General features: G+C 38.7%; 1 protein-coding gene across 2 annotated transcripts in view; it reads left to right on the forward strand.

Moving 5' to 3' along the window:
• Positions 1 to 213: 213 nt before the first annotated feature.
• LOC140246143 (cAMP-dependent protein kinase type II regulatory subunit) overlaps positions 214 to 14,567 on the forward strand; it is a 97,864-nt gene continuing 83,510 nt past the window's right edge. For both annotated transcript variants that reach the window (XM_072325580.1, XM_072325581.1), the window contains exons 1-2: positions 214 to 702; positions 8,991 to 9,026. In XM_072325580.1, the coding sequence (XP_072181681.1) occupies positions 495 to 702; positions 8,991 to 9,026 (244 nt within the window). In that variant the 5' untranslated portion in view covers positions 214 to 494. The remainder of the gene's footprint in view (positions 703 to 8,990; positions 9,027 to 14,567) is intronic.

The following is a 14,567-nucleotide window of genomic DNA, read 5'->3' on the forward strand; positions in this document are numbered from 1 at the left end:
GTGAACTCTCAATGCCAGACAACATTCACTTTTTACGCACTACGTCATATCGACTACGCGTATTTTAGCGCACGCGTACGGGCGCTTTGTTGCCTTGCCACTCATCACCGATCTGTAACTTTGCCCAGCCAGCCGCCGGTAGGCACCGTCCACCAATGCATGCATGCACACTGTACCGTTGCAAATTGGTTTTTACAGCGTAGTCAATGCATCCCCTGTAACGTTGTGCCGATCGTGAAGAGCTAGCTACACACACGCGCGGCGGACACGGAGCAGACGAAAGACGAGGGTGTAGGTGTGTTGTGCCGACGTCTACCGGCGGTTTGATCGTTGGAAACCGTGCATGATTAGGTCGGACCGGATTTACTACTTGGAGATGATATATGTTGATCGGTCGACTTGATTGTTGATTTTCAGATTGAGATTTCGTCCAGAACTGTGCTGTTTGTGCTGAGTTTTTTTAACAGTAGAATCCTGCCAGTATAAAATTCACCATGAACTTCGAAATACCAGAAGGTTTGACGGACTTGTTGCAGGATTTCACCGTTGCCGTGCTCCGTGAAAAACCGAGCGATCTTGTTGAATTCGCGGCTTCTTATTTCGGCAAATTACAGGAGAATAATCTTAAGCTTGGAGGTAAACGTGGAGTAACATTCACCGCCCCGGAGGATGCAGAATCCGACATAGATTACGAACCCCCAGGTATTAATATTATTTAGATTCATGGATAAGTTTAAGTCAGAACGGTAATGTAAAGAGTATCACTCACTCAGCAAATGCAATGCACGCGCATATCAGCGGGCCCTCGTAAGTCGTACAGGACAGTACCTCGCTCGTCATAACTCGTGTGCGTTCCAATCGGCTGGGTCTTTCTAACGTTACTCCATATTCTGTCTGCACTCATGGAGTCATGGCCTTGTTTGACTGGTTTTGCTTGGACTGCTCGTTGAGTTGCCAGCCGGTAACCCCAAGCCATGCAAGCAAGGGTTGTTGTAGAGTCATTCTACCAAGGTTGTTTCAAACTTTCAATGAGTGTATGACGTGTGCCTGAATATCATTATGAATATAAATATGATCAGTTGAGGAAATAAAAATTGGTCCCCTCTTTGGCCCTCTTTGCCACAGACGGGTTCTAGTTGTGGAACAGACATGTATAGATTCTAGAATCTAACGTTAAATTTCTACAGGAAAAAGAGTTTAGATTTGAATAGACCTCTACAACTCAACTGTAATCACTCTTGATACCACCTACGTAAGTACATGGATCTAACTAGTAAGTAGTATTAGGTTACCTACTAACAACACTTAAAAGTTTGCGACAGGCCTTTGAATTTGAGTTGTACAGGGTGCCTAGCTAGTTGTGGCAGGGGCAATTTAAACCATTGATTGATGAAGAGGCCTAATTTTTAATACCAGTCAGGTGTCACTTTCCATAGGACCTCTAACTCCTGTATGTAACACAAGGGTCACAAGTAACAAATTTGGTTAACTCTTGTTTGTGTTCTAAAGTGGTACTAAGCACACATGATGTTCATTAGCTGTTTTATTGATGAGTGAAAGTGCCCCTGCCAGAAATGGGCACCCTGTCACAAACAGGGTTAATTATTCTAGTGGAAACTAATATAATTTGGAACTCGGTGTCTTATTGTAGAGAAGGCATGGAAGCCTGACTAGACCTCTAATGGTTCTATCTAGACAAATCTCTATCTCATGACACATTTATGACATGATGTAGAGCTCTAGACAGTGTATTTGCATACAAGTCCTACTGTACATCCTGCCTAGACATCTTGCAACTGTTGGTCAGTCATGAACTGCAAGTTAAATATTTTGCAAGTTCTGCTCAAGAAATGACAATGAGTGTGTGATTTCCTGATTGTGTGAATCAGAATAATATAAACACAGGACCATCAGCATTGCAAACATTTCCCAAGTTAAGTTTTTTCAATGAAATTCAGTGTGGGGGTGTACTGATACTATAGCTCTATAAGTAGGCTAACTGTACACAGCCCAGTCACATGACGTCTGGTCGTGCTATAAGTAGGCCTACATGTAGGACCCTACATTGTACATTGTTTTTAATATTAAATACTACAATGTATACAATTACCCAAAAGTGTAATGTACATGGTTCCATGCCAAGTGAACATATGTACAATTAAAGTCATGTAATTGTTAAACAGTTTTATTTTCCCAATTATGGTATATTTTACAGAACTTTGTAGTTCATGCTAATGAGTCATGGCATTATGTAATTGGATTAAATTGTCATGAACCACAGAAAGAAAGAGAGAGAGAAAGCAGAAAAGAAGGAAAGGAGATGAAAAAGAAGAAGGAAAAAGTGAGTGAAGAAAGAACAAGAAAAAATAATCTGATGAGAAATGTGGTTAATAAGAGATATGTACTTAAGAAAAGGAACAGGACAGGAGAGGGGGCATCTAGTTATTCTCCATTGCTAAGATGAAACATATTTTTTTATGTTGTCAATCAAAAGCAGAGGGGAGATAATGCTATTGACTTCATTATACTAAAGTTCTTTGCGACTTTCTGACTAGCAGCCAATAATATTGATTGTGTTTACTCAGGCTCATCAGACCCTGACAATGAAAAGAAGGTACAATGCACCATCTCTCCTTACTGTCTGTAGTGTAGTTTACCAACGTAGGCCTATTAATGTACAATGTATAAGTTTGTTTGAGTAAACTAGTCGTTGGTACATACAGACCTAGAATTTGGAACATTGGAAAACACAGGGTAAACTTTAAATGAATACTATTCAAAGTGAAAACATAGTTCTGGTAAGGTTTTAAGAACATGTCTTGCACCATACCAATTTGCTTACAATACAGGTACATATCAAAAGAGTCTACCAAGAAACTGGATCTGACTGAAGCAATTTGCCTGAATGACTTGTTTTGGAGTATTTTGAGATCAAAAGTGTAGAACAACAAAAGTTGGTATACTGACTTTTATTCCAAAAGAATCCATAGTACAACACTGTACAATCCAAAGGGACAACTCGACCCCGCCATCAAAGCGAGGCCGAGTTGTCCCCGAGTCCGGGTTAACCTAACCCAGATCGGGTGAGGTCTGAGATTACAACTCTGGCAAACCTTTTTGGTTAATCTTTTCCACATTGTCGTTGTGACCCAATGAATATCTTGTTATTACAGTGTTATTCCACACATTTTTTAGACATACGCGTACATTTTGGAGCAAAATTTGAGTTCTGCAGGCGTAGGAGAACTACGTTTTACCTTAAAAGTTTACTGAAACTATGGGATAACAGTGCAGACATCTCCTCAGTGTATCTGATTTTAAATGAATTTTAGTTTTGCATTAATGATCATCATACGCACAGGCAATTATGAGAGAGAGGGAGAGCTAGTCCCCCCCCCCCCCCAAAAAAAAAAAAAAAAAAAAAAAGAGAAAAGAAATGAAAAGCATGCATCCTTTACAACACCTATACTGCTGTATACAATGTGTTGTGAAGATGGTCCATTCACAAAACCGGGTCCAGTTGTTGCCACGCATAAGTAGCCCTATTCTCAATGCACTAATCAATGCATTGATCTTAGTAGGGATTACAACAAACACCTGCATTTAGTGCCGCTGCAATGCCCGTTCTGCCAGGTGAAAGGTGGTTGCTCAGTAGTAAATATGCCTATAATTTCAGTAAATTCACTTTAGTGGTTACAAACTCTTTCAATTTGCATTTCTAACAGATTAATCATCTGTTACCCTCCAATAATATTTGTGCATTCACTAGTTTATAGCCACAGCGTAGTACTGTAAGTGCCTCTGGACATGGTTCCTCCAAATGTTTTGCATATTTTAAATAACGAGTGGAGAATAGCACGAAAGACAGTCAAAGATATAAAGTAAGACTTTCATCAGTCTTTTCGTAATGGATATTAGCAATGCACAAAGTTTTTAATAAAACTTCCATCAGTCTTTAAAGTGGAAGGCTAGTAACTGATCAGTGGGAATCAGTGGAAATGCTGGGAGATGATTGTTCCAATCCTTATGGCATTCTTTCAAGAGTTCATTGTATATCTATTGTTGTGTGAAAATGATTTGCTTCAGAACGGTCTCATATTCAAGTAATGTGCAGATTAATGCTCCGTCACTGACCAGGGACGCTAACCTGGAAGCATTAAACTGCACATTACTTGAATATGAGACCATTCTGAAGCAAATCATTTTCATACAACAATAGATATACAATGAACTCTTGAATGAATGCCATAAGGATTGGAACAATCATCTCCTAGCATTTCCACTGATTCCCACTGATCAGTTACTAGCCTTCCGCTTTAATTGGATGCAAATATAGACATTTCAGTTTTGATATTGTTTCTTGTAAACATTTGCCACATTTGTTGTTGTAATTTATGCACAGTGCATACAAATATGTGCAGTACTTATGGAAATGAAATGCATCAAAAATTGTCAGTGCTCAAGATGCTTACAACTATTCATGTACAGATGTACATTTTGAAACTCCTTGTGTGACCTTTTGAGGCAAGGCTTGAAGCCTCCTGCTAAGTAATGAACTGAGATTGACTTTAGCTGCTAGAGCATTGTAATGGAGCTAAGATGAGCAGGGAGAATTAGAAGAACGGAAACAGGTAGATATCAGGGGTAATAAAAATGTACCTACATGTACATTCAGAGTACAGTGGGATACAACGTTTATTAGTAAAGTCCATTAACTACAATGTACAGTGTACATGTATACTGATACAATAATGCTGTTGTCATTAGACCTACAGCTGTACAATGTATTCGTACTGCTCTCGTGAGACATTCCTCCCTGTATCAAGTGCATGATCAAGATGAATAATATGGGGGCACTTTATACAGATGAAATATTAGAATGTTCTGTCATACTTATTACCAGCTGATATTTTGCGTAATTTTTTTTTTCATATAGTAGTGTGCAAAGTCATAGCCTGTATTACAGAATAGCTATTTCATACAGACTGTATATGTAAATGTTTGATAATTGTGAAAAGCCGTCCCTAAACAAGTACCTTAACTCCAGCCTATTTACAACTGGAGGGCCTGTAAAGTGGTGCGTGCCACATCCATCCACCAAGGTCTTATCTGTTGGCCTTCGCATTATTGTGCCAAATATACACTGTACCTGCAATAGATAGATGCACTTCATGACTCGAGTGGGAAGATGAAGAAATAACTCCCTTTTGCTCCTGAAGAGGATTTTCTGCCCCCAAGCTCTTTACCCAGTTGCCAGCCCATTGTTTGACCACCTTTCCTCGTATTCCACAGATTGATCTGCCTGATCAATACTCTTCAAGAGGCTTTTCAGGCACAGTCGTCAATGACAGTCATTCACAGCAACATGACGATTTAGCCTGCGACCTGTCACTTGAGAAGCAAAGAGCTGTTAATGCAATATGCTGGAAAAAGATTATCAAAGAGATGCTGCTATTCTGCTATATTCAGCTTACATGAATCAGATGACTATACACAAGTACATTCTATCTCAAGCCAGTTTGCATACATAACTTTTTTATAGTACAGCTGTAGACATTTATGAATAAATGCATACGGTACTTGTTGGAAGAAGAGCACAGTATGCTCAGTCACTATGCTTTTACGCATTATACATTATACATGTAATACATTATGTGCCGAGGTGAAATTGTTTTCAATGTCATACATACTGAATTACCCTATATGTCACATGAATGTCTTTTAATTCAGATGTACCAGTGCATGGCATGCTCTAGTGACTCAGTGTGGGAGAGATGTTCTGAAGTATTCGTGTACAAATAGGCCTACATATTTACAAAATGTCCTTGTACAGTGTATATTCATACAGTACATTTATTATGTAAACCCCATGATGATTGAAAAGGTAGTGGCTTTCTTTTTTAATCTCTGTCTTCCTTTCTTGTTTTTTTGTTTTGTTTTATATTTTGTTACAAGACAGCAAGTGATGTACATTGAACATAATATAACACCCTTTGTGGATTCCTGTACCCAAATGATGTGTACACACAGTGCTGTCTGTGCATGCAAGTATACTTCATAGAGTTTAGTACAGTACCTGTATTAAATCTGCTTTTAAAATACAGTTGTAGGCTACACATAGTGCAGAAGATTTCAGTCTTGAGTTGCTATCATACAAATATACTGTATCTACGTGTGAAGTACAAACTCTGTGATCCTGTCCTGGGATCCAAGCCAACATGAAGATACATGTAGCATGTACATGTACACGTATAAAACAGACAATATGAATGTGTACAAATTGTAGCTACAGCAGACATGAAGTTGTTTATGAAGACTACACTCTCTAATCCTTGAACTTCAATATAATCGTCATTCATTATACATGTAAATGTGCAAGTTTTACATTGCAAGTGCAGACCTGAGTTACTGTGGAGATCGATATTTTATGTTCTTAAAACTTAGCTGTGACATGCCTTGTGTAGTATGAAAGTGCCTAGTTGCACTTCCACATTTACAGTTGTAGTAATGCACTTCCCAACAATATTTATGAATCACATTAACATTTTCTGTATGATACATTCCTTTCTTACACTCCATTTACACGGGGCAGTCGGAGCGCTTCATGATCGAGCCCTCCGTAAGCACTGTAAACTCCGTTTGAACAGACAACCATGTCCTGAAGTACTCTGAAGTTATGCCCATCTCAATGTTAGGTTCAGGAGCTCTCCTGAATTGCTCTTAACTCTGTAAAAAGGTCACCAACATTTAGAGTGCTCCGGAAGTGGTATATGTGGTGTGTGCTGTGCATACAGTTGTATGTTAGAAGTTCCTGTGCATGCAATGGTCATCATGACAGTTGCAGTGTACTTCTACCGTATCTGCATTCAAACAAACTCAAATGGGCCTTGGTATGGTAAGCTGAAGCGCTTCAGGAGTGCTCCTGAGCCCAACTTTGTCCACATGTATTAAAGGGGTATGAACTGAATACATTGTGTAGACATACAATGTAAAGTACAGTGCACATTTCAGGGGGCTCTACAGGTATAATGTCTTTTTCTGAAAACTCCCCAAAATAGTAAATTAAGAGGGGTGCACTGGTCCGACGGTCCAGGACCAGTAAAATTCACTGCTGGACCAGTAACTTTTTCAGGATTAGTTGGTATCTACTGGTCCAATAGACAGGTTGGACCAGTAGAAAAAATGAGTTGCATACTTGCCAACTAGTAAGATTTTATCAGATTCAGTAAGATTTTTTACGTTAAAAATAGCAAAATCAGATTTTCTGTCAGAGAAATCAGATTTTTAAAGAATATTTAGATATACCTTTCATGTGTGTTTTCTGAAGATTTGACTGAAAGTAAGATTTTTAACTTCAGTTTGCATATAAAATAAGATTTTTGCAATCCACGAGTAAGATATTTCTTTCTCGAAATGTTGGCAGGTATGTGAGTTAGTGTGCAGTCCTGGTGTATTTGCTGGTGATATGCCTTTAAAAACTTGAAAATAAGATTTCCAAATGCTAAAGTGTATATCGAAGTAGAGCCTTCCATCATATCAATAAACTCTCTGACTTCTAAAATGTTGTAGGTCTACAGGGAAGCCGTAAGTTGAGACCTGTTCAAGATAAAGATTCTGCACACATGTTCAGCTGTGCATGCACATCATTGAAGGTCAAAGCGTTCATAGACCTTTATAGATCACTACAAAACTTGGTGATGCAAGTGAATGGGCTCACAGTTGTAGCAGTGTGACATACTTTGATATATATGTTTTTGAGTGATGCTGGTATCATCTGTAGTTAACCATAGTGACAATATCAGTGTCTGTCTGTCATACAGAGAAATTTTGAAAACTTTCCCCCCCCCCCCAGGTGTGTACATGTATGTGTAGTGTCCAAAGCAGATTTTAAAATGCTTGAAGTGCACAATGCATTTTCTTCGTGCACCAAACTCTACCAGTGGCTTGGAGAACTCAGCAATACAAATGTACTACTGGGAAACTTCCCATCCTTGAAATTTTATTGATTGGAAGAGAGAAGTAAAAGGGAGTTACATTATAGTCCTCCATACAAGTGTACAAGCTTGTACATGTACGTACAGTGTACATTGTAGCACAAGCCTCATATAGTGTATGATTAGTAGTATATCTTTGTGTTATGGAAAAGAAACAAGTGTTAACTTGTGTAGTCTCACTGTACTTTCTTGCCTTGAATCTGCATAAAAACCCAACACAGATGTACAGCAGACTCACTGTACAGGTCTGTAAAGCTCTCAAGATAAACATTATTGCATAAAATACAGTGTACATGTGTATGTGACATTACAGGCTGTGTGTCTATAATTCTGGTCAACTTTTGCCACAGTGTTCAGGGATGTGTACATGTATGAGTTAAAATTTAAGAAGATTTCTACAATGATTTTGTTTTTTGCAACTGGGTTCATGAACTCTGCCAAGAACAAGACCAGTAAATTGTGCCTATAATTCAGGATTACCTGTACACCGTACAAAGTACCTATGGGTGTGTGTGTGTGTGTGTGTGTGTATAGGCTATAGATACGTTTGCAGGATGTGAACTGCAAATCTATAATTTGGGAAAGGTACTTTGTATAAACCACTGTGAATGCATTATAATGGTACCAGTGAAGAAAGTGGACCTAATGTACTTTTGCCTCAAAACATCTGTGACTGTAAAGTGTTCAATACTGGTGGATGAATAAGTACAAATTGTATGTTGCATGGTCATCACACAAATTTCAGCAGCCATTCTGATTTGCAATAATATTGTGAATTTAATACTGTGAATTACTTTCATGATTGCTAGGAAAGTGAGTTTGTACATGTATGTACAGTGTAGTTGCTTTGTACAACTTTGGGTATACAGTGTGCACAGAACTGCATGAGCTTGAATACTGCAATTTTGTCTAAAGGCATTTGTTTGGTACAATATATCTTGCATGTAGTACAAAAAAGTAACTCATCTATTTTTCTGTCTTTGTCTTCCTACACAGAGCTTCCCAAGAACAGATACGCAAGGAGAAAATCAGGTAAGAAGCAGTCGCTTCTGTCCATTCAGTGCAGTGATATATCAAGCCATTAGGATGCAGACAAAAAATGCATTTGTTTGTTTTGTCCTGTTTTGCTAGTTAAAAAGGTCAGCATTTACATTACGTATCTTCATGTTTTAAAAAAAATATTGCTCATTCAGTGAGTACCGGGGTATGCTTGATATTAAGAAAGTTCAAGCAGAATTTAGAATCTGAAGCTAGGCATGAATAAGAGTAGACGAAAATAAAACAAAAGGAAACAAAACAAAACAAAAACATGTTCAATAACTTGCACTCTGAATATGCATGCTTTTCATCAGCATGTCAACAAGTGACTGGTTTGTTCCTTCAGCCAATGTGATGTGCCTATAAGAAGATAAAGAAACTTGGAGAGGAATGTCACTGTACTGTTCAATCACACAATCCCCAGTCTCAACTGAGCAATATCCTGATATTAGGGTTTCACTATTTTTTCTGTTGTATTTGTTTGTTGTTTTTGTTTGATGATTTGTGTTTTTTCGCTTTGTAGGAGGGCTGGAAAATCCTGTAAGCATTCCAAGAAAAAGAAAACAGGAAATTATTGTATACATTCATTTTTCGGTGTTAAGCCCATGGGAAATTCCACCTAAAACTTGATAGCCCTTTTTTGTGCTCCGATATATACATACAGTATGTCTATATTTCCTGAGGGAATTACGTGTATATGGAGGTTGGGAGTGCTTGCCAAAGATGGCTTCAGCCTTTGCTTTTAGAGGAAGTTTAATACACTTTGTACTCCTCATGCAATATGTCTTGTATTCTCAAGAGGTTTACAACAAGGAATGAGGGTGTGTGCATGTTTGCGTGTGTGTTTGTGTGTGAGTAGGAATGAAATGCACTCACAAATGTGCATGTTGAACATCAACAGCCGATGAGAGTAGATTGAAGGGAGGGCACTGCACTGGTGATGGTGATGAACTGCATCCACCAAAACGCAATGCTTCCTCCTCATGGGAATTCTCCACATCACCGCATCACTTCTTTCCACCAGATACCGTTCTCATGTATCCATTGCTGTAATTGGATGGAGACCTCTCCCTCCATGATGTTTTGGCTGATGACATCAAATTTCTGCTCAACTTTTGGTTCAGGGGTAAAAACCAGTTGAGTGCATCTGTCCCAGTGGATAATGTGTCTCTTTGACTCTGTGGATGCATGATTGTAGTGATGACATTAACAATCTGACTTACATGTACCTTCTTGCAGAAAAACTCCCTCGATGCATAATACAGCTGTATGATACGCTTGAGTGATCCAATCCCATCAATTGTGTGGATGATATACATTGTGACTCGCTACAACAAAAGTATCCGAAAGTCTGGGGATTCAAAAGTTGAAGGTTGATTTTCTAAAAAATGACATGACATTATTCCCTTACTCTTCTGCTTTAATTTCATAAATATCAAGACTCATAAAAGTACTCGGTTGCAGAGATATCAAGGATTTTATGAGATTATGTTGAGTGGTCTAAGAAATCAGTGTTTCGAGAAAACCGCCTTCAAATTTTTCCTTCTGATGCAATTGTGATCGAGGGGAGGTATTAGACTGTTTTCAACTGTTTACAATAGAAGGTATGCTCCTAGCAACCTTTGCGATGTTCACTCAAGCTTAGCGCCAGCAGTCTCTGCATGACCAATCAGTATTCACTAGGATGCCATGCACTGACCGGTAAGATGGCTCGTTGCTAGGGGCGGAGTCTATCTGCGGCGCTAAATCCAAATCTTCGGACACGTTTCTGTTCCATTGAAAGTCGGAAAATCATGGCCCAGAAAAACGCTAATTTCGTGCCTTTCCTTCGGTCATTTAGCTTCAAAATTTTGGCAGATGATAGAGAAAACATTACATTATAAAATTATGCCAAAAACAGAAATTGGATGGTTTTGACCAATTTTGATGATCTGAATTCAAACTCGATTTCTTTGGCTCAGCCTTCGGTGACTTTTGGATCCTTTTGTTGTGGCGGGTCACATATAATACATGACATAATACATATCAACCTGTCAGTGTTCATCAGTTACTTTTATCAGCAGAAGGATTCCTCCTCTCAATAAAAAGGAAACAAAATATTATCTAGATAAAGTTGATACAGATTAACCTGTTTTGGAAGAGGTGTACAAGAGGTGCATTTGTGCCCGAATGTGTTCTGCAGTTCATTTGAATTTTGATTTTCCGTGTCATCATGTATTTCACTTTTTATTTGTTGCCAAAGTGTGTAGTCACTCTTGCCAAAACGTACAAGTGTATACAAATCATAGCGTGATATGCATGCTTCTAAAACTGTCATGTTTGTGTGATAATAGACTCTTCAGTTTTGTGCATTGCTACACGTAGTGCTGATGCTTGAGTTCTTTTCACCAACAGAACGTAATTTGCCAAAAGAGCACAAGCAGTAATGAGAAAATCATTTGACCCCCAAAAAGTGACTTTTTCTTTTCTCTGGTTAGCATTTACACTTTGTTTACGAAGTCAACCAAATGTAACGAGGAGTGTCTGTAAAATGTCACTCTCCTGTGAGATTTTTCATAGCCTTATCCTAGAAATTAATGTATAATATATTTGCTGAACTACTGTTCAGCTGTACTGAAATGTCATGTCCAACTGCACATACAGTGTACTGTCTATTTGCATGTATATTTTGTATCATGCAAAATACACCAGTCACTTCCTCCAAATATGAAAGAAAAAAAAAATGTTCTCAATACATTGTGCAAATTCATATGCTATGGAATTACAGTACTAAAGATTGCATTGTTGTTTAGGATAGGCCTAGATGTACATATTGTAGCTTCATTTTATAATTTTGACCGTCTGCTTTTTTTTTTTTACATTGTGACAGTGCACCTATGAGTGACTGATATTGAAAATGCCCTTGATATAAATTACTCTATCCAAGAAGCCCCAAATTTGTGGATACGCAGGGGAAAATGGTCACTAGTCATAGTGGTTCATGACTGTGACGCATTCATGTACAACTTTAGTATGACGAAATCTCTGCTTTTTACAAAGCGGAATTAAAAAGCTTGGTGGAATACTGAAGAGCATGCTTGACTTATTGGAGTAATTTAGTCCAGGCTAGAAGGCACCCAACCTTGTTTTTTGATATATACAATGTTTTTTGATGGTTTCTTGTCAATTCGAGGGTGCTGATTCCAAATCCGATTGATGCCACTCGCGTAACCTTGAGCATTTTCGGCAAAATGCAAAAATCCAAAATGGCCGCCAGATATGCTAATTCGGCCGTGATAAACATAATAATGCGCATTATATGACAAATTATTCCACCAAACTTTGTACATTTCTGTTCCTAGAGTTACTCCATCTGCATTTGCAAGAGAATTTTCATTTCATATAGGTCCATTTAGTATTTAAAGCTCATTTTTATTCAAAATGGCCGCCATTCCTATGCTTATGTACTATATGAATGGCAAAACATAATGCATGGGAATATAGAACAAATTTACTGTGTTTCCAGTCCCGTACCTACGCTGTCATAAAGTGTTGCATGTGTAATACAAATATGTTGGGTGTCACTTACAATATAACGGGCCTACATGTATATTTCAGCATTTGATATTCATAAACCTTACTATATGTTTAACACAATTTCTTATCTATTTCATTTTGTCTCAACAACGAATATAAGTTCACTAAACGTCTCGCAAGAAAGCAATATAATGTCATATTCTACACGCAGATTGAATATAAAAATGTAATACTAACACAATATCTTAAGAAGCCTAGATGCATGGTATTTATCAAATAATGTTAAAAATGGAAGGGAATCTAGAAAACAAAGCTTTTAATATACATTCCCCTATAACCATATTAACAAAGTACAGAAAATCCTATACAGTAAGTGCAGAGATATGGTTGCCGACAAAAACATACCGGACATTCCGACACACCTAAAAACCCTTTACATTATAGATTTTTTTTTTTCCAGCAAGGAGTTGGGCGGTGGGGGGGGGGGGGGGAGGCGAGTTTGAAATGGATCATAACCTCCATCGCTTTGATATGATATAATTTAGAAGTACCGCCTTGATATTATAGAGTAAACTTGATTTTCTTCTTGACTTAAAACGACAAAAACTGGTGAAGGCATAAACGAAACTGTCTAAACGCAATACCGTACAAACTATTCATTAAACATCAACCAAGGAGCAATGTGAGATACCTCTTTCAGTTCTCTCACAGTTCCCAGGTGTTGATAATAATTAGATACACTTTGACAGCATGATCTCATTCAGTCTTGTCTTAAAACTAAAACTGTAATTTTTATTGTCTTTAAAGAACCCTTTAATTGGATGTTTGGCAGCAGGTGACATCAGCCCCAAATTTGCAGAATTTTCAGGCTAAAGATGCATATGAGTCCTGCAATTGCTTTAATAGAAACCACATCTGGTGATGTTCAGCACTTCCTCAGGGGTCAGAGGGCGATTATTTGCCATAGAAACAGAATGAAGACATAAAGACTTGCTTGATCACCACCCGTTGAAGCCCTATGGCTTTGTTGCCAGGCCAGAGACAAGTGTTGTAGGTAACTTAGGTGGTGTCAAAGATGACATCAGACCAGCATCTTCACCAACCGGTTTTGGGGTCAAAGCTTTCAAGTTACGGGAGGGAAATCTAGGCTTGTGGGATTTCAGACGCATTGATGGCAGGTTGTTCAAGGGGGCATTTCATGAAGCGTTTTGTTAGATCTTCTCTTTTTGACTAATTGTTATAAGCTACTAAAATCCTTGCATCTGATTGGCTGAGAGCAAATTTGTCAGACAATTTTTTCAGATGAAACGCTTCATGAAATGCCCCCATGCTATCATGTTTGGAAGGTCAGGGTATGCGTTGACAGCACTGGTGACACTTGCCATCCTTTCCTTCCAGCGTGAGAGAGAGTGATCGAGTGCCAGTGAAGGAGGGTAGACTTCCTTAGCCTATGCTTGGAAGGCTTGCCACAGAGGGCTACCTTGAACATAGCATTGGCAAGATGGTTACTAAGATGGAAGGCATGGGTCGGATGATAATCTAATAAAGGTTGGGGCAAAGTCTCCAGAAAGTGAAGAACTTCTCTATTGTCTTGAGATGGGTCAGTACTCGGCTCATGTCATCCAAGGACTTTCTACGAGACGTAAAGGCAAGATCATCTGCAAACTTCCTACGTGAAGGGAATGTTATGTCACCATGTATATGGTAAAAAGAGCTCTAGTGGAGTTAGTTTACAGCCACCATTAAGGAGGCCATCATTCAGAGTCCTAACACTGCTGGTCTGGTTACCTAGAGCAATCCTGAATCTGCAAGTGCTCAGAGACTCCAACCCCAAGTACCTTCTGATCTGGAGATTCTCCCGCCTGAAACCCCTAGCAAACGGGAGACTCCAACTTGATGTGCGCGAAGCGCATATATTATCACGAGCGCGAAGTTCCCTGCGGCCGGGGTCCAGGGCCCGCTTGAGCTCTGGAAGCTCTAATAGGGTTCTTAGTGTTCTCTTGTGCTATCTAAGGCTTA

This window comes from Diadema setosum, chromosome 2 (assembly GCF_964275005.1).
Source record: "Diadema setosum chromosome 2, eeDiaSeto1, whole genome shotgun sequence".
In the NCBI taxonomy this organism is placed as follows: Eukaryota; Metazoa; Echinodermata; class Echinoidea; order Diadematoida; family Diadematidae; genus Diadema; species Diadema setosum.